The sequence below is a fragment of the Cyphomyrmex costatus genome, unplaced genomic scaffold, assembly GCF_001594065.2.
Source record: "Cyphomyrmex costatus isolate MS0001 unplaced genomic scaffold, Ccosl1.0 scaffold135, whole genome shotgun sequence".
Taxonomy (NCBI): domain Eukaryota; kingdom Metazoa; phylum Arthropoda; class Insecta; order Hymenoptera; family Formicidae; genus Cyphomyrmex; species Cyphomyrmex costatus.
The window spans coordinates 113,733-141,237 of record NW_017275337.1 but is presented as its reverse complement, the minus strand read 5'-3'; the positions used below and the strand labels follow the sequence as shown (position 1 = coordinate 141,237).

At 30.4% G+C, this 27,505-nt stretch overlaps 1 protein-coding gene across 3 annotated transcripts; it reads left to right on the top strand.

Moving 5' to 3' along the window:
- Window positions 1–86: 86 nt before the first annotated feature.
- Window positions 87–26,563, top strand: LOC108782774 (putative fatty acyl-CoA reductase CG5065). Of its 3 annotated transcripts, none has more exons than XM_018551133.1 (8): window positions 87–224; window positions 16,979–17,200; window positions 21,868–21,974; window positions 22,077–22,311; window positions 22,375–22,623; window positions 23,583–23,932; window positions 24,109–24,705; window positions 25,091–26,563. In XM_018551133.1, exons 4-8 carry the CDS (start codon window positions 22,099–22,101, stop codon window positions 25,230–25,232), a joined length of 1,551 nt encoding a protein of 516 aa, XP_018406635.1. In that variant the 5' UTR covers window positions 87–224; window positions 16,979–17,200; window positions 21,868–21,974; window positions 22,077–22,098; the 3' UTR covers window positions 25,233–26,563. The 3 variants fall into 3 exon arrangements, with proteins under 3 accessions (XP_018406635.1, XP_018406637.1, XP_018406636.1); XM_018551135.1 differs by lacking the exon at window positions 87–224 and adding an exon at window positions 7,285–7,331; XM_018551134.1 differs by lacking the exons at window positions 87–224; window positions 16,979–17,200 and having other exon boundaries at window positions 21,854–21,974.
- Window positions 26,564–27,505: the final 942 nt, after the last annotated feature.

Genomic DNA, 27,505 nt, shown 5'->3' with positions numbered 1-27,505 from the left:
CAGAACGCAGTTAACTTCAGCATGCGCAGCGGTTGGCCAGCCTGAGAAGGGGTATTTGGCAGTTCATCGAAGATGGCGGACTCGGTTGGCACGCGAGGGGCGCTATCTAAAGAGTGGCGAGTACGCGAAAAACCGGTGATTCTGTGTTAAGGCGATACTGCCAGCAACGGACGTGCACAGAGTGAATATCGCAAAATAGGAGAAGGCGACCCGCGAACGAACAGGTAAGTGTGCAACGTTGATTTTCGCACGATACAAGGCGGAAATATGGCAAGCCGCCGCCGCGCCGTCGCCGCTGCCGTCCTTGGCAGCCACCACTGGCAGCCGCCACACCGGCCGCGCCTACTCTTTTATCATTTACTAATTGTCCACTTTCATGTCTCTCCTCGACTTGTTTGCACGAGTGTCCTCCCAGGAGTTTCTTGAAATGCAGCGATTGCTGCATTAATACTATATCATTCTCTCGTCCGTGCAATGAGCGATACATTTTTTTTTTTTTCTATCGTGGCACTTTAATGGGGTGGTCCGCTTTAAAGTGCGATCGAGGCTGTGCGAGAGCCGCTCGTGTAGTAAAAATGGCCTTGAATTGTGGCTAAGAGCTGGAAGATTACACCAGTTTGCCGTCGTATTACGGCGGTTACGAAGACCGGAATAACAGGCGCGAGCCGTCGGCCGCGCCTGAGCCGGGCGGAGCAACCGCTCCTCTCGTCGCGCTGCAGCTAGTTTGCCTCGCCTTCGCCCAGTTCGCCCTCGTCCTCGGTCTGGCCGACGTCCTCGTCTTCTCCCCATTTTCTCGCCTCTCATCGACCACGTCGACTTCACCGACCGTTATCTCGCTCGACACCTTATCTTCTTCATTGAATTCAACCGAACATTTCTAGCGGTCCTACTTTTTCTTTGTTAACTCTTCTTTTATAGTCAGTTAAATATCATCGGTTATATCAGATTAATATGTCGGATTAAACTCACCCGAAAGTAGATGTAAACAATATTAATGATTACTTAAAACAGCGAGAATGAAGGTATTTCTTATAAATTAATAAAATTTTGATTACACACAAATCAATCGAAATACTGCGCTCAAGTCGTACTAAAAGAAAATCCTAAAGACATTTATCTGTTTTATATCGATTAAACATTTAATTTTTGTATAACAATTACACTTCTCTCTCTTTTCTCGTTTACAATTCGAAAATTCTTTTCCAGAATTTAAATATACGCAATAATACGTGTCTGTGAGATGAATTTTATATCGAAAACGATAAAAAAAGATGAAGATGAAGGAATATTAAAAGTAAAAAAAGAAATAGAAATAGAAAATTTTAAAACAAAAATCCGACGCAACTAATATATTGAATACATTTAGTACTATGCGATTATTCATTGAGCGCTCAGTGAATTCTTGCATCTAATTGGCATATATTCCGTTAGACTTAGAAATATAGACCAAGTACAGAGGTATAAGAGCTCACCGAACGCTCAGTGAACGTTTGTAATACTGAATGTACCTATTGAGAGAGTTGAGTCATTAACGTCACGAAACTCCGTAGCCGCTCGACAATCCGCCAGCTCCGTATCCTGTGTGCGTTTTAAGGGTGCAGTCCGCTACAATCTTTTCTAATATATTTATTTATTATGTTTCTAAAATCATAAGATATTCAGAGAAGGTAATCGTATAATCGTGGGACAGAGTCCCCGAAATCATTACAAAATTTATATAAAATCCCGATGTATAATCCGATAATTACTTATGCAACCGCGAGAAGTCATTGTGCAATATATATATATATTAGATAAAATCATTTATTTTATCAAATAATTTCATATATAAAATGAAGAAAATTATTTGTAACCAAATGAAATTGTATGAAATCAAATGAAATTATATAATCTGTGAGACAATATTTCAGGTAAATTTTACCTCCTCGGAATGTTCTTTTATATTATGTTAATCGTTACGATTATATGAATGATGTTCGATACCACCAGATGTTTTCTTGCGTAATTTATAGGATTGGGCAATACTAATTGAATCTTAATAATGTTGAATGACATATTAAAATTCTGCAAATAATTAATTTATATTGCGAAAAATATTACCTAAGTCGGAAGTCGAACCCCCGGATATCTAACATTTCGTGCGAACGTCCTAAGTGATAAGACGTTTGCATAAAATATCAGATATCTGGGTTCGACTTCCGACTTGGTAATATTTTTCGCAATATATAAATTAATTATTTGCAGAATTTTAATATGTCTTTCAACATTATTAAGATTCAATTAGTATTACCCAATCCTATAAATCCTATATGTCATTCATAGATTTTAATATGTCAACATTATTAAGATCCAAGATGCTATGAGCATTAAAACTGGCAGATAATTTAACTCGTGATATTATTGCGGTAGTTTTTTAGAGTAGCGTTTCAAGACGAAAAATTGTTCGGCGCGCGGTTTAAAAGACTACATACGTAATATATAAATTCACACAAAAAAATTATAATAGCACCTAAGATCCAGCTCGATTGTTAAGGCAATTTCTCATTGCTTAAGTTAAAAAGTTAAAAAATTAATTAATTTTAATTTAATTTTTAGTTACATTTTAGATTCTTAACTTTGTAACTCTATCTAGTTACATTTTATCAGTAATAATTAATTTTTAATTTGATTTTTTTAAAGTTAACATTAGAGTTGAGTAGTGCTAAGTTAAAAAATTTAGAGTTAAGTTACAAAAATTCAAAAAATTAATTAATTTTAGCTTAACTTATAATTACATTTCAGATTTTTAACTTTTTGACTCAATTTAGTTACATTTTATCGATAATTAACTTTTAATTTGCTTCTTTTCGAAGTTAACCGAGGGACAATGGCTTAGTTCAAGACATTTAAAAATTAATTTTTTTATTTTAATTTTTAAATTAATTTTTAATTCAATTAATTCCATGATGAGTTAACTTGCATTTTAACTAACAAGTTAAATTTCTAAGATTATTAACTTAATTTTTTAATTTAGTTTAAAAAAAAGTTACTTTGAAATCATGAAATAAAACAAATTTAACATTTAACTTTTTAATTACTTTTTGTTATTAACTTAACTTTTAGTTTAATTAATATCATTATGAATTGACTTTTATCTTAACTAATTGTAAGCTAAATTTTCAAGGCTGTTAACTTTAACTTAACTTAGTTATATAAGTAAGTTAGTTAAAAAAAATTAACTTATATCCTGGTTTTTTTCTCATGTATCACATAAGATATTGCGTTTTTCAAATTTTTAGTATAATGGTAGAAAAATAAATTACAAATGAAGATATATACTCTCGTATATTTAGAAGTTGTTCGTGAAGATGAGTATTATTTATTTTATATAGGTTATGACTAATATGTATGCTAATAATAGGTTCCAATTTTCTTCTAACAAAAATAAAGCCGGCGGCACACGATGCTTGTTTTCTCGTTAGATTGCTATCTAGATTAGATTCTTGCTATCGTATTGGTTGTAATGCTGGCAGTACTGCAATCAGTACAGTGCAGTGGCAAGATTCTAATTATACAATATCTCTTTCTGCATTGACGACAGTCGTTTTTAGAAAAATATCGTCCATATCTTTTGCTCATAGAGTCGTTCTGTTCTGTTTGTTCGGATCTGCTGCAGTGTTAATTACCTCGGAATCCATCTTTCGAAAGTTGGTGAACCAATCGAAAGTTAGTGAACCAATCTCGTCACTTGCATACATGGTGTGTGCTTCCGCGATCCAAAATCCATATGTATCTTCGAGGTCGATGCTGTACAAAGACATAATGAATGGCATACTCCTTTTTATGTTTTATGTCAGATTTCTTGCGGGATCCACCCTTTCTTGATCGGCAGTTTCTTGCAAGGTGATCAACTTTCCTGCAATTAAAAGAAGTAATCGATTTGTATTACTCATTACTTGCTGTTTTGCCCTTTTTATCTTCAACTTTCTTATTTGTTACACGGAAAAAACAGTTGGTTTATACAGAAATCTGGTGACGCCAACCAGAATGAATAGTAAAATATGGTAAACACACACATTTAATTGTAAGCGATGGTGAGTCATTTTTGCTTTTTGAAATTGTAACTTAATTTAAACTTTAAAGCATGATTTAATAATTCTTAATAATTTAATTCTTATTATTTTATTGGCCTTATAATACTAAACTACTATACCTTTCATACTTTGTAGTATCACAATTGACGCAACTATACGGAGTATAGGTAACTTATTGAACAAGTTAAAATATTAAAAATTACAAAAATTAAGATTTTTTAGTAATGTTATTTAAAAAAATATCTTTTATCAACACAACACACACACACAATTTTTTTTCAATAAAAATAATTAAAATATTAATTTTTTATAATTGAACTGTATTTTTCTATGTTTGAACTTTATCTCAGAATTAAAAAAAAATTTTTGGACACTTGGTTTTTAAACTGCAGCTCATCAAAAATTGTATTGAATTACGATCACCCAGTGTAACAATTTCGTTCTTTCGAAAAAAAGATGTGACAGCTTAGGGTTAAATTAGAAAAGAAATGTTTTTTAAATTAGAGAACGAGATAGAGACAAATAAAAAAAATACCAATACTGAGATTTACGCCCATGACGTATACAAAAACGTAAGGCCATAAAATGTAAAGAAATCATTATATATTTGATTTACTATAACTTTACGATCTCTGTACTGTGATTGTCCAATTCGCTTACTGATATTCCGATTCCTATCTGGATGTTCCTCTTCGGTTGTCATGTCATTCTTGTTTAATGTTCGGTGGAAAGAATGACATGACATCCGGGGAGCACCCACGTGGGAATCCGCACATGCCTTTACAACTGCCTTACGTTTTTGTGTATGCCACAAGCTTTCGTCTTGACAGAAACAAATGGTTGATAAAAGTTTTTCGTCTCAATGAGCCGAAATTCTCACTTCCCGAGATTCTTAAGTTTTATCTTGAGGCATCCGAAATTATTAATCAACAAATTTTATTTGAAAAATATTTATTTGTACAGTCTGTCATAGAAAGATTGCATTTACACAGAAAAGCCTATTTTCTATGAATTTCAGAACTCGCCAACTGTACTTGTATAGCAGTTGAACGTAAATAGTTAGATCCATAAATAACAATCAATCATTTGGTGGATGACTGCACTTTCATTAAAAAAAAGTGTTGCAATTTTTCTGTGACTTTATTCCGATATTTCTCCGATTTTTTCGAGACGAAACGAGGAAAAACAAATGACATCTTAGCATACAATATTTATAAAATATATTTATATATTTTATATAAGATTTATTTTAAATGTTGTATTAGATTGCATAGATCATAAACATTTATTACTTTATTATGAAATATTTATTGTAATTGCTATGAAAATACTTAACGAGACATTATAATTCAAGTAAAAAATACTTAGAAATATTTATTTATATTTATCATAAATATTGCATAAAATATTTTTAGTCTATATTTTAATAGTATTTCTAATAAAGCTTTATATAAAATATTTATATATTATAACATTTAAAAAAAGAACAATAATAAATATTTATCATAAATATTCTGTACTGTCTGAGATATAATACTAGAATTAAAGTATAATTAAAATATAACACTAGAATTTGAATGGAAGGAATGTATACTAGGTCATTGAACGAGCCAGAATCAAAGTGACAATTGAGATTAACTTTATTATTACTATTCAAATTAATGCAATATTCATGGGACATTTCAACTTAATTATTCTCGGCTCAACTCTTTTTTCGTCCTCCTTGAATTAATGATAATCCCAACAAATTAATTTTTTAATATTAGTATTAATTCAAGGCTGAGAATAACGTAAGTTATGTCGAAAAATATCTCATGAATATTATATTAATTTGAATAATAATAATAAAACATAAATTCCAGTAATCAAGGGTGAATGAGAGTGCTGTGTGATAATTGGTACGGAAATTAATAATCCGTGGATTTGTGTAAATAAATCCTTTGTTTCATAATAAAAATTTTCGACTCGCTTTGGAGTCTCTCTCTTCCTCAGCTAATACAAACTTAAAATTTCTCTTTTTTATTAATATTTGGACAGTCACATCAGATTACCACGCCGCATTCTCATTCGCTCTTAATTACTGGAATTTATGTTTTGAATCTGATGAATCCGTTCGGAGAATACATCTGAATTTAGTAATAATAAAGTTGATCTTAATTGTCATCTTGATTTTAGCTGATTCAATTTGGACCTGGAATACTTGTCATTCAAATTTATTTGCTGTACATATCATATGAGCAAGAAATTGATATAAAAATTTTATAAATTTATATACAATATTAAATTTTATGGGACCGTGAGAATTAAAACCAATGAGAAATAAGCCTTAACGGTCAAGCTTGGGTGCAAATAATTGTGTGAATTTATATACTACGTATGTAGATTTTTAATTGCGTGCCAAATTATTTTTAGACTTGAAACGCTTTAATAAACTATCACAATAATATCATGAGTTAAATTGATTAGCAATTTAACAATTTTTGTTGCTCTTTACGCATCTTAGATCGATCATAATAACATATTAAAATCTATAAATTATTAATTCTTATTGTGAAAAACATTACCTCAGCCTCGGTAATAATAGAAGCACCCAAAGTTTAACTTGATCGTCAAGGCTTGTTTTTCATTGATTTTATAAATTTTATAGTATAACGTAATAATTTTGGAAATATCATTTTAAATGTATCGCTAAAAGTTCTAACTGTAAATGATGTGAATTAATAAATACACGATGAGAGAAATTCACGATGTAATATAAAATAAAAGAGATTGATAAATTAAATGGTTACATAAAACGAACCACGAATGAGATGTTTCAAAGTTTTAAATATATTTGTTTTACTTTTTTTGCAAGTACATAACTTATTGCAACATATGTGCACCAGTTTAGAGAAAATAGAATGGAGGAGTAAAAAACAAACCTTTAATATCTTATCTGCAAAGGCAGAAGAAATATCGAGAGTGTGATCAAATGACAATAAAGAAGATTTATGATATTGATTGTATTGGTTTTTTTATTTTTTTTTAAAGGAAAAACTTAAGAGCCGTTTATCTATGCATGTGGCACAGGGTAAGGTAATATGCAGCACGTATCGTCGAGTTGAGGTCTGCTAATGCTTCGTAGTGGGAGAAAACGCTCCGTTCTGTGAGCTGGACAGGTATAAGGAACTTGAGTTAGTTTTATACGCGCTCAGTATATGTTTCGTTAGTCGACCCGCTTCGAGGGAAGTCAATTCATCGCGTATCTTGTCTGCCGAGGTAGGTATATTTTCATTCTTAGTGACTTCTTCAGATATGGTACTTTCTTCAAATGTCCGGCAAATCGAAGAGATAATCATGTTATGAGACTGTTGAATAAGTAAAAATCTTGCCCGAGATAAAATAATAAAAAAAAATAGCTCTTTAAATTTTAATTAGTCAATTTCAGTGCAATCGCGAGTAAGCATTTAACAGAAGTTTACTGACGTGTAGATAAGACGATAAATAATGTTTTATTACATGCACACTTTGGAACATGGCGCACATACCGCCTATCATCGTGCCACAGACGGATGAGTAATCCTCTTCATGTCACTTAATATATCGTTGATTAAATAATTAATTGAGTTTTTATCGAAAGAGTACTTCTTATACAATTAGTAAAAGAGACGTACTACAATTTCTGTAGGTATTTCGTAATCCTTTCACTTATCGATTATCGTTACACTATCATATATTGTGTATTTCGTATAGATTTAAATTAAAATTAAGATCAATCCGGATTTTATCATGTCTATCATTACTGCATATATTTAACCGGAATAAAAAAAAGGTGAGAGTATCATATATTACGCATCTATTATATTCGCATCTCATTAAATCGTCCGCATTAAAATTCACTTCTCCGTCTCTGGACCGAACGTCTCGAAACTTAACGTAGGTCGTGGATAATGACCGCGATTCTCGAAGTATTTTATACTTCTCTTGCACGGAATGCCAGAGTCGGGTTCGACTTACGGCCGGGGTAATATTTTTCGCAATGAAAAATTAATTATTTACAGTTTTTAATAGATTATTCAACATTAATAAGATAAGTTGCGTAAACAGCATCAATAATTGTTAAATTGTTAATCAATTTAATTTGTGATATTACTGCGGTAGTTTATGAGTGTTGCGTTTCAAGTCTGAAAAAATTTCGGTGCACAATCGAAGAATTACATTCGTAGTATATAAATTCACACAATTATTTAGAAGCATCCATGATTCAGCTTAGACCGCTGTGGCATTGTCTCATTCGGTTTGAAATTTAGCGGTTCAATAAAAATTGATATATTTATATTTCTTCATGTTCCCATCACTACATCGTTTGGATTGCTACAGTTGATGCTCAAAAGAGATTGCATTTTCTCCTACTATTTCTAAATTTTTAAATTTCCACTTACGCTTGCGTAGTAGTTGCACTTCAGTGTTTCATAATTTATGTTTACAGAAATATATAAAATGTATGATAAGAAAGAGTTATTAAACTGTGTGATTAATTGATCGCGATTTTACAATTAGCATAATATTCATTTATTTCATATGAAATGCAAATTAAATTAAAGTTAATTAAAAAATATATGATATTTTAACGGATAAATAACTTGAACAAAAATACATATAAGATATATCATTGACCACATTAAAAATCAGTCAATTAGGCAGACACGTATTATCATGTAGTTTGTTTACTCTTGTAAATATAATTTTGACGTACACTTTTGAAAGTAATTCCCGTGCAGAGGCGAAAAAACCCAGTCAGTACACAATATTTATAAAATATTTGTAAATATTTGTAAGATTTATTTTAAATATTTTATATAAATATTTTTATGGTCTTCTCTTCTTATATATTATACACATCATAAACATTTATTATAGTATTATACAAATATTGTGAACTATTTATTTATACTTATTACAAATATATATTACCTAATATATACATTGAAAAAATACATATTACCTAAAATATTTAGTTTGTATTTTAATGATATTTCGAATAAAACTATATATATATATATATATATATATATATGTAATATGTATAAAATATTTATATACATTTCAAAAAATTAATAATAAATATTTATCATAAATATTCTGTGTTGTCTAGGAAGCAAACATACGAAAGGAATTTTTTGTATATAAGCGAAGGGATCTTAAGCACGACCGGAAACATTTAAAGAAAGCGATTATAGATAGTCGATTTGCACACTCATGCTGTTCGGTATTTGCGATCGCTTTTCCAATCATCTATGCCAATTAGATAAGGATGTCTTTCCAGTCACGTCTTAGCAACGCTTGGACGCATTTCGGTGGTCAGTGTCCCGCTAACACACTTTGAAACGCAGCCGGATGCTGGCGTTCTATTGGCTGTTGTTAAGCACGAACTGTCGTGCATTTACGTTTTACCACATCTCGCGGTAACGTGGAGACAAGCCTTCCCGCGAATATTAACGTAAGTTTATTTCGCTATGCCGCATATTCCTTGAAATTAGCGTATCTCAGATCCCGTTATCAGTTACACGCATGCTTAAGTCGGTTATCAAAGAGCGTGAAGTAAAGTAAATAACACGCGGCATGATAACTTTTCGTGCTTCCTTAGTCGACGTACTTACGCGCGAGACGGGCAGGTTTGCAACACCTGTCCCAGCGTCTAATGTAGCTCAGTGGAAGCCGTAGTTTCTCATCATCGTGTAGCTGCCAGTAATAATAACGATTCGATGTTAAACGGTCTTCACGCTCGCTTATCGTCATGTATTTATATGCTCTCTTCTGCTGGCATCAGACTATGAACGATACCTATGTAATTCACAGTTTGCTGCTAGAAGGTTCTTATTTGCCGCTCGCCAGTATGGATTCAACAACGTTTGTTTGAACTCGTAATTCATGGTATTGATTTATTTGTATATGATTTGTTTGATACATCACGGCAATTTGTAGTAAATTATTTTGTAATTTGTGCTTTTTAGGATTAGGATGTTTTTACATTAACATTTTGATAACCAATTGATTACACATTCTATGAACACCGTGTGCATCACAGTTTGAATAAACACATATTTCTTACTATTACTATCATTGTATGTGAACTGAGGATATTTTACATTAATTTTATATGATGTATTATGAATTCTGAAAGAATCTATCAACTTAGCCAAATGTTTTTATTTAAAAAACATATTTGATTAAAGAAAATGTATGTACATATTTTAATATGAAAAAAAAAACGTATTTAAAATTACATCATATATGAAATATAATATTATGACATCAAGGGAGTGATTACAAAAAATCTGTGCGATAATCAAAAGATTAATATCAAGAATATAAAATGGCTGAGAGAATTATAAATATATAAATTGATTTGTGTCCGTTAGAAACCCGTTCCGTTAGCAAATCGACACGATTAGTAATAAATAACTCAACATATTTATCCATTTGCACTGTTTGCGAAACTTATAGTCGAACAACATGCGTATAGTCTGACGCAAGATTTAGCGTTGATTTTCGCGAATTCAAGAGTCGTGCTGGTTATGTATGCGTGACGAAGTTACGAGAGCGTGACTCTGTATCGTGACAAGATGTTTAGTTTGTTTTTTATCGAGCCATCGGGAGGAAACAGGAATGCGGCGGAGAGAGTGATTGTCGAAAAGAAATGGGGACAATTCTCGGCCGATCGATTTCGTGGTCACGGCTGAAGTCACGATCACGCTCGCGCTCGTCCACGTTCCTCACATAACGGGTTTTCTGTGTAACGGATTACCTGGACGCTCGGTTTCTCTCGGTCGCATTGCCTCGATGTCAGGACAGTGACCTAGAATTCCTCTCACTTGCATCCGCTTCTGGCTGTAGGTGCACCGTCTATCTATGCACTCTATCGCGATTGATAGTATATTATCCAACGAACGTGTAATGTAGGACTGAATATCCATCCAGCGCTGAAATAGGGATAAATAGGATTTATCGGAGGTATTTATGAAAATCCTTGGAAAATCAGAGGTGCCTAAAGAGAGTTGGTCGTTTGTGTGTAAAAATAATTGTACCGTCCCGAAAGTGTATATACAATAATATATATATAATATAATATTATATATATATATAATATTTATGTATATATAATATATATTATTTGTATATAGAAATTATTGTATATATAGAATTTGTGTATAGAAATCAATTGTTACATAGAAGTCGAAAAAGAGAAGATAAGAAAGGAATTGTGTTAAAATCACATTTTATATGATATTTTTCTATAATTCTTTTTTCTATTTAATTCTTAAATTTAGAAAAAATAAAGAGTTAAACCTTAGACACAATTAAATATCATAAACAATAGAAACTGGCAATATATATAACAGATTTCAGAAATGTTCTTATTGCCCGTGTTTTCCGATCGTGTCAGCAAATTCGATTGGACACAGTAATGTGCACTGATACATCTTATAGCTGTTGTATGTTGATTTAATGTAAATGTGAATATATTATAAAATGTAAATATTTCCAATTATAAAATATCTACGTAATATTTCACTGAATATGTGTTATTTCACCAAATAACACAATAAAGTGTATCGAAGATTTTGCACTTTGTTTTTACATATTTATATTAAACATACATTTTTACGTTAATTTGTTTATGACGGCATTAATGTATATTTAGTGCGCATTAATGCATCCAATTAAATGCACTGTAAGGTTTAAATTAAAAGGAGATTAAAGTCTATTTTGATAGAAATGAACAGAAGAAAATTTAATGATAGCTTTAATAATGTTATCAACATGTTATATACATAAGAAATTGTGATTTCATCAATTATAGTTTAATCTCGACTTCGATCTTTGGCTTTTATTGACATGTGTGCTTTGACATAGACGCATCGCTAGGAGAAAGAAAAGATTTTCCTGACGAAGATCACAAGTCATAAATCGACACTCTCAGAGATTTTAATTGAATAATTAATCTTTCATTCATATTTAATTCTTTCACCTTACAATACGATTCTTTTTATCAACAATACAGATTCCTTATTCATTCATACATATTTTTTTTGTTTACTGTATTTTAAAACATTGTTTTTACTGCCGATTTGCAAATATGAATGGTAATATATATATTTACATACTGATTTCTTTACGTTCTTTTTATGTAATATATTCCATTGAAACATGTATTGAAAATCGGAATAATGAAACCATAAAAAAAGAGAAGCACAAACCTGATGATTTAATTCGAGTGTTTTTTTTTTGGCCAGAACCAACGAACATTGTAAAATTTAATGGTTATCGCAAACATGTCGTGAGTCATGAATGCTAAAGAATGCTTTTATGTAATAGGTATATTAAGCATGTATTAATAGTACACATATATTTTCAATTGTACAAACAAAACAATAGTTCCAAATTATTATATTTACATACATATATATATACATATATACAATATATAACATAAAAAATTCAAAACGGAGTTTCAAAAAATCAAAGGATAACATTTTTGGAGAAACATTCTTTTTAATGTAAAAAAGCGCTTATCTTGCATTATGTAGATGTGTGTGCAGGTGCTGTAGTGTAACGTGAAGTCAACACCCCTATTTTTAACATTACCGCTTTTAGAATAAAAAAGACCAATAAATTCAGGACTAGAGCAATGAACTAGCAATAAATTAGCACTTATGTTAAAAGATATGAGCAAACTTTTTCTTAATGGTGGAGGTACCAGCTTCATAGAGGTGAAAGTAAGATCTTTTCGCAACAGAACATTTTTGCTGCAATATCAAATTTTTGACTTTTGTGATACAAATGTCGCAACCGTCAGCATACATATATAGGTATAGCTATTCTGTATGCATGTCTCGAATAGGATAATTAACATGACCAAAGCGAAAAACGTTATTTTTCATTTGAAACTCGTTCATGTTTCATTGAAATACTTAGTCAAGGACATTAAGACTAAAAGACACCTTTCGTTTAATAAATTAATAACACGTTTCATACGACAAACGTTATTCATTTTTACTTCTGATTGCTGACTAATTGAAGGTTCACATAACAGAAGAAGTATGCATTTTATCAAAATCAGATAGGTTTTATTATCTTACAGTTCTCGGTAATCACAATATAATTCAATATTAATTTGCACATATAAATTTTTTATTAAACTTTTGTAAACGAGCGACTTCTTTTGTGATTACTCACTTTTATTTTGTAAACTGCTCGTTCAATTTTTATGAAACTCCGCCTATGAGATAATTTGTTACGGAAGTTACGAATTTGTTGCTTGCAATCGAGAACAACAAATTCAGACGGTTAATTTTAATTAATTTGCCTCTTTCTTTCAATCTATGTCACATGAAAATATCATTGTACTACATACATGTAGTTAGTTTTAAGTTTCGTCTATCGCAGACGAGGCTTTATTTGCACTTATGTTTATATAGTTTAATATCTCTAAATTCTTATATCTCTCGGTTAAACAGGAGGACTTAATAAAAATAGTTCTGCTGGCGCCCTGCCACTTGTTTGTACTACTCTTACTACATTTTCTAATGCTATATGTACACTATTATTAGAGCAATAAAGAATATATATAATATATATAATAATCATGATATAGTTTTGTATAAAAATTTTTGTGTTTCAGAAAGTCTTTTTCTTGATAAAATCTTTATATCTTTTTTATGTAAAAAAGTATTGACTTATAACAAAGTTATAACAGATGTTCGGAAAATCATTTTTCAAAAAGTGTTTTGCGATAAACAATACTGCTCAAAACCAGACCACTAAAAATAAAGAAGTTTTAGTAAATAGTTAATATAATTAGTAGTTTATCTAGTTTTTAATTGATTAATACTTTGATTAATTAAATTCCGACAAAATGGCGGTTCTTCAAAATTGAAGTACCAATTTTCACTTAAAAACGGATATTTAGACAAAAAAAATAAAAAGTACATATTGAAAAAAATCCTTCGGTCAATGAATGATATTTAAAGAAAGTACACAAAGTTAGAGAAAAAAATTGATGCAGCAGTTTTGAGATAATTTGCTCACAGACTTCGAAAAAATAATTTTGAGGAAAAACTCGAAACTAAAAATTTTTTTAAGTACGAGTATATGATTTGGAGCTTCAAGTGCGGTTTATACTAAATATTTTTTAACTTACACAATGTCATTTATTTTAGGGTTATACATAATACAGCACATAAAAAGTTCATATTTAAAAGATCATTTAAAAAATGTGATTTATGACAATCAATTTTTTCAAAATTTCTGACTAACCATAATCTCCTTAGAGAGTCATATTTATAGTTATGATTCAATCTGAGATCCGATTTGAGCTAGATTTAAATCATTTAAAAAACGGTTCTTCAATTACAATTTAAAAAATTTAATTGATTTAAATTTTGATTTAAACGTAGCTTATCTGAAATGAGGATTAATCATGGATCGCTCTACAACATAAATCTACAGCTACTTAAATATGTAAATATACATACATATAAATATGCAAGTAATTTACTATTCAGGCAATTTACTAAATATTAAATATGCAAATATGTATTAGATGCTTGAATTAATTCTCGCTGTTGATTGGGAGAGATCAGTATTTGTGCTGTTTCAACATGACCGAAAGTAACTGCTTACGTATATGAAAGTACTATCAATAGGCTTTAATAATCAGTGTATAACATTTAATCGGATGCAAAGAACACAATTTTTTATTGCATTAAAAATGTCGAGTTTCGTACAAAGAAAGAGCATTTACGGGAAGCGTTACTTTTCTGTTTTATCCCCAAGAAATCTGCTACTGAAAGTCATCGTTTGCTAGTGAAGGCTTATTGGGGAGCATGCTCTATCTAAAACAACTTACAGAGATTGGTTTAGAAGATTTAAAAACAACGATTTTGACGTGAATGACAAAGAGCGCTCTGGTCAGCCGAAAAAATTTGAAGATTGGAGAATTGGAGGCATTACTTCAAAAAGATTCATGTCAGACACTCAAAGAGTTGTCGGAAACATTAAAAATGTCAAAATAATAAATTTTATTTTGACAATATTTAACGTCAAAATATTACATTTATTTCTAAAATTTTTATCTTAATCTGAATGATGATTCTTATGCATTTTACTTATAAAATTAAAAAAAATTAAAAAATTTCTCTCTTTAAAAAAAGTTTTTTAAAATTGTTGAATTTTTTCAAATAATAAAGGCTTTGATCTCTAAAAATTTGTGAATGATGGAATTTTTTTAACTCTATATTCTTTTTTAGTAGTCAAAAATTATCATTTAGATGTTAATAAATAGAAATCTTGTAACGCAATACAACTTTGTTTCTAGTGTTTTTGAATCGTAATCGTTTCTATGATGTATCCGCTATGGCGTTCAAGCCGCAATAATTACATAAATTTAAGTCGCATTGTGAACTCACGCACAGTAAGTCGCCGGCAATTATCCGCACGTAGTGCGACACCGATCACGAGGAGATCGGTGGATACATCCGTTGCGTTTTCCGTCATTTTTCTCATGACGATTTTTTTCGTTGTCGAAATCTTCAGCTTGTTTCCTTCATCCGTTCTTGCTGAAATCATGAACATTTAAGCGGTTATATATTGAATGATAAATACAAATAATGATACTGATTTTACAAATAAAGTTATCTTTCCGTGACTCGCCGAATTTAATGAAACTTGGTATATTTGTAGAGTAGGCAAAAATAATAGACACGTATTTTTTTATATTGGCAATGGTGCTCGTGCTTATCACTTTACAAATGTACCAAGTTTCATTAAATTCGGCGAGTCACGGAAAGATAACTTTACTTGTTAGTAGTCTTTAAAGGCTTAGGACGCTCGCACGGAATGCAAGAGATCCGGGTTCAACTCCCGACCGACATAATATTTTTTGCAATAATTTTCAGTTTTTCAACACATTAACATCTTCCTAATAGGATTGATCATAAAATTATTAATATCTTCCTAATAGAATGCCTGATTCATCATTAAATTATTAAATTGCTTATTAATTTAATTTATGATATTGCTACAGTAGTTGAATCAGATTGCGTTTCAAGACCGAAAATAATTTTGGCGCGTGGTTTAAAAAGACTACACATACATATATATAGTATATAAATTCACACAAAATTATTTCAGCACTTAAGATCTAGCTTGATGACCATTTAAGGCTCTTGTTTCTTAATTATTGTGTAGTCACATAACAGTCTTATTCAAAACTTTGTATTATAAATAGTAATATTACACCGTAATATCACATTATGTCAATATTACACGATAAGATAACAAATATTTTGTCGTCTGCTCGTCCAGGGGACAGATACGCTTCGCGATTTATTCTTGTCAGAAAAGTTCAAGCCAACGATTTGATTTTGTCCCAATGCACGTTTCTTTCCTTCATAGTATGTATAAAATCCAAATATTCTGATAATCCCTTTACATATTACATTAAACTTTTTAGTACCGAATTCTCTTATGTTGGTAAATACTAATATAGTTGCCAATAAGAAAATGCAGTATTAAAACTTTAATAAAATATTCTGAAAAAATTCTCAGAACTTTACGAGAAGAAAGTTTTTCTGTGAAGATGATAATACTTAAGTAAAAAATTATATGATAAATAAATATTCGACGATTTTTAATATCTTGTAAATTATTGCGAAAACTGCAAAATGGTAGAGACTTTTGACTCATATTTCACTAGCACACAAAATATTTAGCGATCGTTCTAGAATAATTTATATACTAGGTATGTAAATCTTTACGGGCCGAAATGTTTTCAGACTTGAAACGCAACATTAATATCTTGCGTTTGATTACATGACGTAATTCAGAATCTCAGGAAAAGATCTTACTCGTTTTGTATACAGAGGCAACGAGTTTGTGCCAGCAAGGGACACGATATGAATTCGATGGACATTGAATTTGGTTACAAGCCGATTGAAGAATCATCATTCAACATATACGTATTTAAAAAGGGACCGTCGTGTCATACGCAGGTGCTGTATCCTTATCTTTAAGGGCTTTCTCACCACTTCATCATTTCTCACAAGAACCAAATAAATTCAAAGCAATCATCAAAGGAAGATCAGGTAAGTCATTGGGGTGGAATAAAACAGATAAGCGCCTTAAGAATATATTGCACATATTTTTAAAATAATAAAAGATAATGAAAAAAAAATACAGATTATTTATTCTAGATCGCTTTTAAAAATAATACAAAAACATTTTTAATGACGATTTAGAACTTGAATAAAAATTATTTTTATCTACAAAGTTGTTTACGCTTATAAAATTGATGACGGCTCTGTTTAGTCGAAACGTTTTTGTAAATTAACTTTTTAATTCGTATGTTTTAAATATATTTTAAATAATTTTATTCAACATCTTATATTAAGCTCATTTATTGATTGTTTTTAAGATACATTGTTTAAGATACATTGTTTTACTGTACAAACATACGAGTGTTATACTTATTTTTTAAAAATTATTTTAATATTAGTATTTTTTTATTGCGTTTTTTATATCTTTAATGGAAATATAATATATAGAAATTATTTGTTCTTGTTATAACACTAAAATTTAAGATTTTTTGTATTATTTAAAAAATAATACAAAAAATCTATTTTTATATGCTGGAGCGATGATTCGAACTTAGAGTCGGTGTCGATAATATGAACTTTTCAATTTCAAACTCACTCTCTTACATTATCATTCTAATTTACTCAAACGCATACATCTGTTACAGAATTTTGTAAGATGAAGTTTTTATTATATATGACTGTTACGTGTTATTTAACTTTTTAAAATTCATTTTTTATTGACTCTTAAAATGTCCCTTTTATTTTTCGTTTATGCATACATCTGTCCTTATCCAATTATTACTCTGTTTATCATTCTAAATCTTTACTATAAGCATACGTATTCACGTAAGTGTACACATACATTCAAACTAATATATTTTTTCTAGGCTTGCAAGCTTAGTTCTACAAACTGAACATGGTTTGTTCAAATCCAATGTTCGCTGAATACTTACGCTATTTATATGAATTATAAAATTTTTATATTTATCAAGCGCACTCTAACTTCAAGTGACAGCTATATGAGTCAAAAGTAAGTAAATGTTTTTATTTTTCTTTAATTTTTTCTTGAAATCGATACATCCAGACTTTCTGTTTGTACGTATTTTAATTTTGCAAAAAAATTTTTGCTATTTCGTAAAACCAATTCGAAGATTTTGGTTGCACTGTAATTCATGATAATTGACATCGCTCCAGCTTCCCTTTGGTATTCAAAATCATTCATGTAGTTTTCTCAATGTTCTATAAATAACATAATGTATTTATTTGTGTATATGTACAAAATGATTAATTTTTGCATTTCAATAAAACTTTGCATAAATTACTTTAAATAGAAAATGACCTGTAGGTTAAAATGTATATTAATGTATTAATAAACTTATTTTATTATTTAATTTCTTTGCATTAAGACTTTGCTCAGTTCATAGCCTTATTTTATTATTATTAATATTATTAATTAGTTTTGTATAGAATTTGTATTCTTTTTAAATGTATATTTCGTAATTTTGTAAGATGTGGTTTTATTTATTATATATGACTGTTTTGTTTTATTTAACTTTTTAAATTTATTCCATAAAATTCTTATAAGTCTCTTTTCTTTTTCGTTTATATTATTATTATTATTATTTTGAATAATTTAAATACGTGTACTTTATATATGTAAGACACGTTTATATGATCAATTTGAAGGCAATCTTCAGGATGATAAAAATTATTTAAGAATAGACACCACAATTATATTAAATCGTGATGTTAGAAAAGAAAAATATTAATTTTTATTAATTAATCAAAAATCATCCATAGATCGAATACATGCAACCTTATGCGTAAAAAACCACTCTACCAGGCACTTAAAACATTTTTTTCTGTTTTATACAACAATACTATGTAATTATTATACTATAATATAATATGAAATTATATAATAGAGGAGAGTAGTCTAAATCAGACCTCTCTACAAGGCATAAATAAAGTAAAACTAATGGTGCCGTTCGAAAGATCATTTAATTTTCTTCATTTTTGCTTAAGATCATTTTGACGTATCTCTTACCTGTGTCGAACTATAATCAAAAATGTAAAAATGCATTTTCCAGTCCGATTTGAACTATGAGTTTCAAATCGGACTTCTGCTACTTTTATGGACTTTTAGATAGAATTTTAAAATATTTTAATTAAATTTTGTTGAGTAAAAACGAGTAATTTAAGACTCAAAGTGATAAAATATAGTTTATATTATTAGAATTAAAATCAATAAAAAATTCCATCAATCTAAGTCTGATGACACATGATATTTTATTGATTTAGTGTTCCTTAGACCAGATCTGGTTGGTCGATTACTAGTACTACAACCAGGTTGTGGCGAATCTTCTTTTTTCGACGAATTAGCTGGCTTACTCGTCTTTTTAGTGTTTTTGTATAGGTCCGATTTGGAAACGGGTCCTTTCAAATTATTGGAAATTTTATAATAAACTGCAAAAGTAATCACAAAACTCTTGATATTTTTTAATTCTACACTCTTTAATTATCTTAAATCAATTACTGTTCAAATTTTAATATCTTTTAAATAATGATTTATAAGGATTTTCTTTTTTTTTTTTTAAATTTTCGCATGATAGCCGAAAATACATATTTGAGTATTCTATGAACATTATGAGAGTACTGCCAAACTGCTGTTACATGTGTTTGGTGTCTTATAAAGACTTTACATTATAAATAGCACGTAAATTTGCTCAACCGTATTTATTTAAATTAAAAAGGTCCGATTTGGAACACGGTCCAATTTAAGACATTCTCCTCTATAATATAATTATTATATAATATATTATCGAATATATAATGATTTATATACATACACAAAAAAATAGCTTAAATTTACAAACAGACACGGACTTACTCGACAAAGCATATGATTGTTTACTTACAAATATTTGATTTCCAAATTTTCAATAACATATGTACATACTTACATCACATATTTTTATAACAAACAATCTCATTAGCACATGATCGCTCGACACATAAACTTGTTACACGTCACCCATCTAATATTATAAATCATGTAAGTTTTAACTTTTTTAATTTATTGTCAAATTATAATATTTTTATAATATCACCGTTAAGCTACATCCACAATAATAACATTATACATATATTTATTCATATTACTGTCAAATTATAATTATTTTTATTATATCACTGTTCAAATTACAACTTTATAACTATTTATAAGTCTTCCCTGTTCAATACTAATCGTATTTCATAATTGTACTATCTCACACAAAACACACTTAATTTGTAATTTTTGTACCACATCTTCAATAACCATTTACACATTTACACTACAATTTTATGCACAATATTATTCATCTACTTACGTTTATTTTCACTTTAATAATTAAACTTATTGTTATTATATTATGAAGTGTGTGTGTGTTCCAGGAAACACAATAAATTGAAATTAGATTGTTACTTTGATAAGGATCCGAACTAGGAAATTACTACAATACTCCGAAACTGTAAATTACTACAATAAACACATTTACAACTTCACACCAACACCAAGTGCAATGACTCGATAAGGCATTATTATTATTTCCTTTTGATTCTCATTACACGAGTCTATCAAATTACTATATTTCATTATATTTATATAATATATTATATTATATAAATATTTATATAATATATTATATTATATAAATATTAATACATTTCTAATTTTAAACTTTTTGCAGGAGATATACGAGTTACATATATTTACAATACTTATATACAAAACAATGACATAAATTAAAAAATTATATATAAAAATCAAAATATTAAATGTAAAAATAATTTATTCGTTATTATATTATATTTTTTTTATAAAGTAGAGCAGGGCCTTTTCATCCATTTCTTGCTACAAATTTATGTTTTTGATCAGATAGAACATGTTGATTATTTAAAGATTGTGCTTGTGCCCTCAAGGAGCAATCATGATTGTATAATGTAAATAAGCACGTCACTGCAAAGAGATATTGAGTCTGTTTTATGTTCCTGCACTGTCTGAACTAGTACGTACACACGGTGCAATAAGTTAAAGTGAAACAAACGTATATTTGTTTTACTTCAACTTATTGCACCGTGTGCACTATTTTAGACAGTGGAGGAACAAAAAACAGACCCATTGTTTACTATCGTTAATTTTTATATTACTTTAAAGTTGAAACTGATAGAATAATCCCGCCCTACTCTGTATATATAAAATGATTAGAGAATTAAGTAAAAAAAAAAATACTTTTTTTTATACATTTAAAAAATAATAATATTGAAAAGAATCACGTATCAATATCAAAAATTGTTCCACGCATCATATTTTTTTTTCCTTAAATTATGAAACTTTTATTTGAAATAAAAAAGAAGAAATAAGTATTTGGGATACAGTTAAACTCGAATATCCTGTATGTATAAAATACGATACATGTTATATGAAATATATATTTATACGAAATATATATTTATACGAATGCAAATATTTGACAAATAGCGTAAAAGTCGATTTTTATTTAAATAAAAACATTTTTTATTTAATATGTACATATTTTAAGCACGTTTTATCATCTTAAAAAAAAGAAGTATCTTCGTAAAATAGAATTTCAATGTCAAATTTAATATTCATGATTTTATGTGAAAAATAATAGGAACGAAAGTAGGAACAGAGAAGACAGAGTTACTCTCGCGGTAACAAAGAGGTCTCAAGTACTTTCTGTCCGAAAGTAATTTAAGGAAATTGAACGAAATAATTCAGGTAGGATACGCCATAATAATTAAATAAATTAATGAATAATTATATATTATTAAGTATACAAATATATTTTTGTCTTTTTCTAATCTCTGATATTTTTTGAAGAACGTGTTTAGCAAATAGTGATATGGCCACGATGGCTGGCAGTGAATACACATCCATAAAGGACTTTTACAGAGACAGGTCCATTTTTATAACTGGAGCAACGGGTTTTATGGGCAAGGTTCTCGTCGAGAAGCTACTGAGATCATGTCCAGATATCAAAAACATCTACCTTCTAATGAGACCTAAGAAGGGTCAAAATGTGCAAGAGAGATTGCAAGAACTTTTAAACGGACCGGTAAATATTACCTTTTTCACCTATTTTGATCACTTTCGAAAAATTAAAATCACATTTTGGCAGCTTTTTGAGAAATTACGGCGGGATTCTCCCGGCGAGCTTTCAAAAATCATACCCGTAGCTGGCGATATTACGAAGCCAGAATTGGGTATCTCTGCAGATGATCAAAATATGTTAATACGATCCGTATCGATCGTTTTTCATTCAGCAGCTACTGTGAAATTTGACGAGGCTTTGAAGCTCTCAGTTACCATAAATATGTTGGGCACCAAAAGATTGGTTCAATTATGCAATCGGATGCGTAATGTGGAGGTAAGAGATTTCTCTTCTAATTGTTCAGTTCAACCGAATCGAGCCGAAATTAGTTTGCAGTCGTGAATTTAATTTAATAAAAGATTAATCTGTAATGATCTCTTTTTTTTTACAAATCTTTACGAAAGATTACAGTGATGATACACTTTTGTCTATGGATGGTTAACCTCATCTTGAAAGATACACATTCGAGATATATACTCTCGAAAATCTTTCGAATTCTTCGTTTCATTTGTTCGTGTGATGTACATCGTTTTTAATTAATCAGCAACTAATCTAGCTAAGTTTCTGCTTAATAGCGAAATACATTCGATTTGTATCAACAAATTTCGAAAGGTAAATAGAGCCGGTTTATATACGAGTGTATTTGTACTCTGCACTCTAATTGTATCGCGCGATTCTATCTTAAATCATACACCGATCGTTCATCGTTTAACAATCTCATATGAATTTAGCAATTCATTTGTTTTCTCATGGTAACAAATTAATCAATGAATTAGTGCGAATGATGTATGATGAATGAAAGTGTCAAGTAATATTGTGAAAGTTTCAAAAAATATTTTAAATTAAAAACGTAAATATTTTATAATTTTATGCATACGCATTTTATGTCCAAATGAAGCGCTTGAAATATTACGAGTGATTGTCTTTGATGAATTCCACGATCTCTTTTAGTTTTATGTAATAGTCAGTGAGCGAACTTGTACAATTTAATATTTATTGCACTATGCAATTGATCATCAATGATATTTGTTTTTTTTTTTTTAAGTTTTTATCTTTTCTTTTTCTTAAGTGTACTTTTGTTTAGAACTTTCTCCATCAAAATACATTTTTAAGCATTATCATCATTAGGAGCGCACATTCGATCGGCACAAAACAAAAGATGGACGTTCCTAGTCTATACCTTTCGCAACATGTACATATGAAATATTCGATAATTACTATTTGTTTGATCGTAGGCATTTATACATGTATCAACGGCATACTGTAATTGTGATCGGAACGATGTTGCTGAAGAGATTTATCCGGTGGGACGGGAACCCGATCAGGTGATCGCTCTGACAGAGTGGATGGACGACAAAATGTTTGAAGAATTTACACCAAATCTGATCGCTAGCCGACCAAATACATACACATTTACCAAAGCATTGGCTGAGCGAATGCTGCAGCGGGAAAAAGGTTCTTTACCGGTAGCGATTGTCAGGCCATCGATCGTATTGTCGTCATATAGAGAACCAGTTGCCGGTTGGGTTGACAATTGCAATGGCCCGACAGGGATTATTGCCGCCGCTGGGAAAGGTTTCTTCAGGTAATGACAATGGCTAGCCATCTCTCTCATTGATAATTATAATATCAATATTATAATAGAAGAAAAATAGTTATTATTATAGTATCTATGTTGTTATTTTAGTATAATCTTGCTCATAATTTTTGTAAATTATTATCTTTGAATAAATCTATCTTAGAAATCGCGGTTTCTTGCAGAACTATGCTGTGTCATGAGGATAAAGTGGCAGATCTGGTGCCCGTCGACATTGTGATCAACTTAATGATTTGCGCGGCATGGAGAACCGCTACGCAGCGTACCGACACCATTCCGATTTATAACTGTTGCACCGGTCAACAAAATCCTATAACCTGGAAACAGTTCGTCAACCTGTCATTCAAATATTGTCGGTTACACCCGGTGAACGATGCGCTCTGGTATCCGGACGGTCGCTGTCACAGCTCCATCATAATAAACAAATTGTGCGTGATATTTCAGCATACGCTACCTGCGTATATCTTAGATATTCTCGCTCGACTCAAGGGTTCGCGACCTATAATGGTCCGTGTACAGACGAAACTTTCCAAAGCCGCCAAATGTTTGGAGTACTTCAGTACGAAACAGTGGAATTTTAGAGACGACAACGTACGACGATTGGGTGAACAACTCAGTCCGGAGGATCGAGAAACATTTATGTTTGACGTCAGAGAAATCTACTGGCCATCATACTTGGAGCATTACATTCTGGGTATACGACAATTTATCTTAAAAGAGAGTCCAGATACACTGCCAGCTGCTCGCTCGTACATCACAAAGTAAGACATCTGTTCGTTTTTCAATCTTTTTATTACAGTACGGTCTGCCTGAGAGATATAATTTTTTCCTAAAGTCTGTTTAATATCTGGAAAAATTTGGAGAATGAATTACTAGAAGTCTTTTTTTATCTTCATCAGGAATGAGAGAGAAAGAGAGAGAATACTAGAAAATTCATTTTATAGTATAGAGTTCATCCTTTCTCTTTACACGCACTTCTTTTCTTTCATTCTTATTCCACTTATTTAATAAATAGGTTTTTTAAATATACGTTCTTACAAATTTTAACTTAAAAATTATATATAATTAAGCAACTTTATTTATTTTTTAAATAGAAGATTACATGTCATTCTTCAAATCCTGATTTATTTGCTTATCTATTTACAGACTGTACTGGCTTCACAAAGCCGTGCAACTCGGAATACTAGTAATTATGTTACGAGTCTTGTTGTTACGCAAGTCTGCAGCGCGAGGAGCCATCTTTTCGCTGCTGTCCATCGTACTTCGCTTATGTCGCTTGATTGTTTGACGGCTCAGAACGAGCCCGATCGATGATCGCGATCAACGTAAAACAAAGCTGTTGACCAGCGGCCGTTATTTAAAGATGCGATTTGTTCTTCAACCTCGTTGCTCAGCTTCTTCGACGATAAAGCGCTACCTACACATCCATCGATTGGCCTTTTCGATGTTGATAACCATCGACAAGTAACAACGTCGATTACAGATACTTGATTCTCGAAAGAGATCGGTTACGACTCGATTGGACAAGAATTCTAACTGATGGAACTGTCTCTCCCGCGAGTATATAAGTACGCTCCAAACACTTTGCATATATTATAATAATTATTATTACATTACCGATGTTATTTCTTGTTGCCCCAATACGAACCGTCGCAACCGTCACGAAAATTGATAGTTGTCGAGTTCCGTATAGTGACGTAATCGTCATTTGCGAGGTTCCATTACACTAGAGTAAAAATAAATGCGCATCACCATGATTATTCTGTTAGCGTCATCGTACATCCATATACTTTTGCACAATGTCAATTTTGAATAAATAAAAGGAGCTAAGTTATATCGGCACACACCTTCAACCGTTGCTAATACAAGTTCGTTTTTAGTCGAGCTACATAGTCGTTTTTCAGCAAACGTTTTTGGTAAAACGTTGCGAGTAACCACGATTCTCATAACGACTGCATCAAGAATCTGTCGTGTTTTTGTATAGTCGATATTTGACATTCTTTTTCCTTTTTACTCTGTGACATAAGATACTTAGATAGATATCGTATTTTGCTACGACCGCACGATGACTCGCGGTTATGCGTACAGAGACGAGAAAATTGCTATCGACTTAGAAATAAACACATGCAAAAAATCTGATTATGTAGAAACAACATCGTACAATAGGTATGTTAGTTAGAACGGATACAAACAAAATAAATACATACCATTGTGAGAACAAATGCATAGCTTTTTTTTTTTAAATTACCACCGGTACGCGAAATTCTTTTAACTATTTTAAACGTATCTCGACCAGAACAACCGAGAGGTCAACATTCTTACAAAGTGACTTGTCTTAAAAAAGACTGCGCTACAGTCTATCTTAATGAAATATCTCTACGTATCTTACACATATTATTGTCACAGAATCAACATTTGACAAATTTTGAAGGCATTGGCAACTTAATGAATTTATACCCGAAATTATTAGATTGAGATTAATCTTCTAATATGTAATACAAAAATGTAAGAATTGAAATGTAAATTAGAGCCGCTGGAAATTTATGTAGAAATATGTGTGTGTGTGTGTGTGTGTGTGTATGTGTAAAAATTTATAGATAAATTACCAACTGATGACGATAAAACATCAATTTTATGTTTCATCTGATGTATATTTATATCATGAATATATCTCGAAAATATTATATATGAAATAGAGTGAGCAAGATGGCAATATGTGTGTCAAGTATACATTTTGTTAAGTAGATTCAAGCTGAACATCACAGATTGCGTTTGAATCAATTCGCTTTCTGCTAACTTCGCCATAATCTTGACATAAGTTAGGTTGTGGTTTGTTTCATGCTCATAATGCTTATGAGCATCATTTCGTCTTATTTATCAAGGATGAAATGATTTAAAGAGCGATCATAATAATTGACTCGTATGATTTAAAAATCTCAGAAAGTGTAAGGCCTAATCGAGTCTTGAAAACAAGATGTTAATGTTTATTATATTATGTGAATTTATATATTGCGTATGTAGTCCCCCCCGCGACGCTGATAAATTATTACTTTAATATTAAATTTTAATATATGTCTTTCAACATATTATTAAGATCTAATAAGATGCTATAGGCATCAAAAATTGGTTAGATTGATTCTCAATTTAACTAAGTGATATTACTGCGGTAGTGAATATGTATGCGTCAATGCTGAAAATCTATCAGCGTCACGGGGGAGACTACATACGCAGTATATAAATTCACATAATATAATAAACATTAACATCTTGTTTTCAAGACTCGATTAGGCTTTACACTTTCTGAGATTTAAAGAGCATTGTAAGCATGAGTTGAACTACAGTTATACATCGACAAAAAATCAACCATCAGAAATCGAATGAAATGAAATATATTATTTGATTGGTCAAGGAGTGACATATTCTGTTTGGTTTCTGCAGCAATTTGTTATATAATGACAATATGATGACAAAACTTATAATAATTTTGCAAATTGTATTATACTTTCGACAATAATTAACTGGATATTTTTGAATGATCGTTTCATATCTAAAAAATATAAT

Coding starts and splice junctions, on each gene's coding strand:
- LOC108782774 (XM_018551133.1), top strand. CDS start 22,099: ATGGCCACGATGGCTGGCAGTGAATACACATCCATAAAGGACTTTTAC. Junction 22,624..23,582: donor ATCGGATGCGTAATGTGGAG/GTAAGAGATTTC, acceptor GTTTGATCGTAG/GCATTTATACATGTATCAAC. Junction 23,933..24,108: donor GCTGGGAAAGGTTTCTTCAG/GTAATGACAATG, acceptor GGTTTCTTGCAG/AACTATGCTGTGTCATGAGG.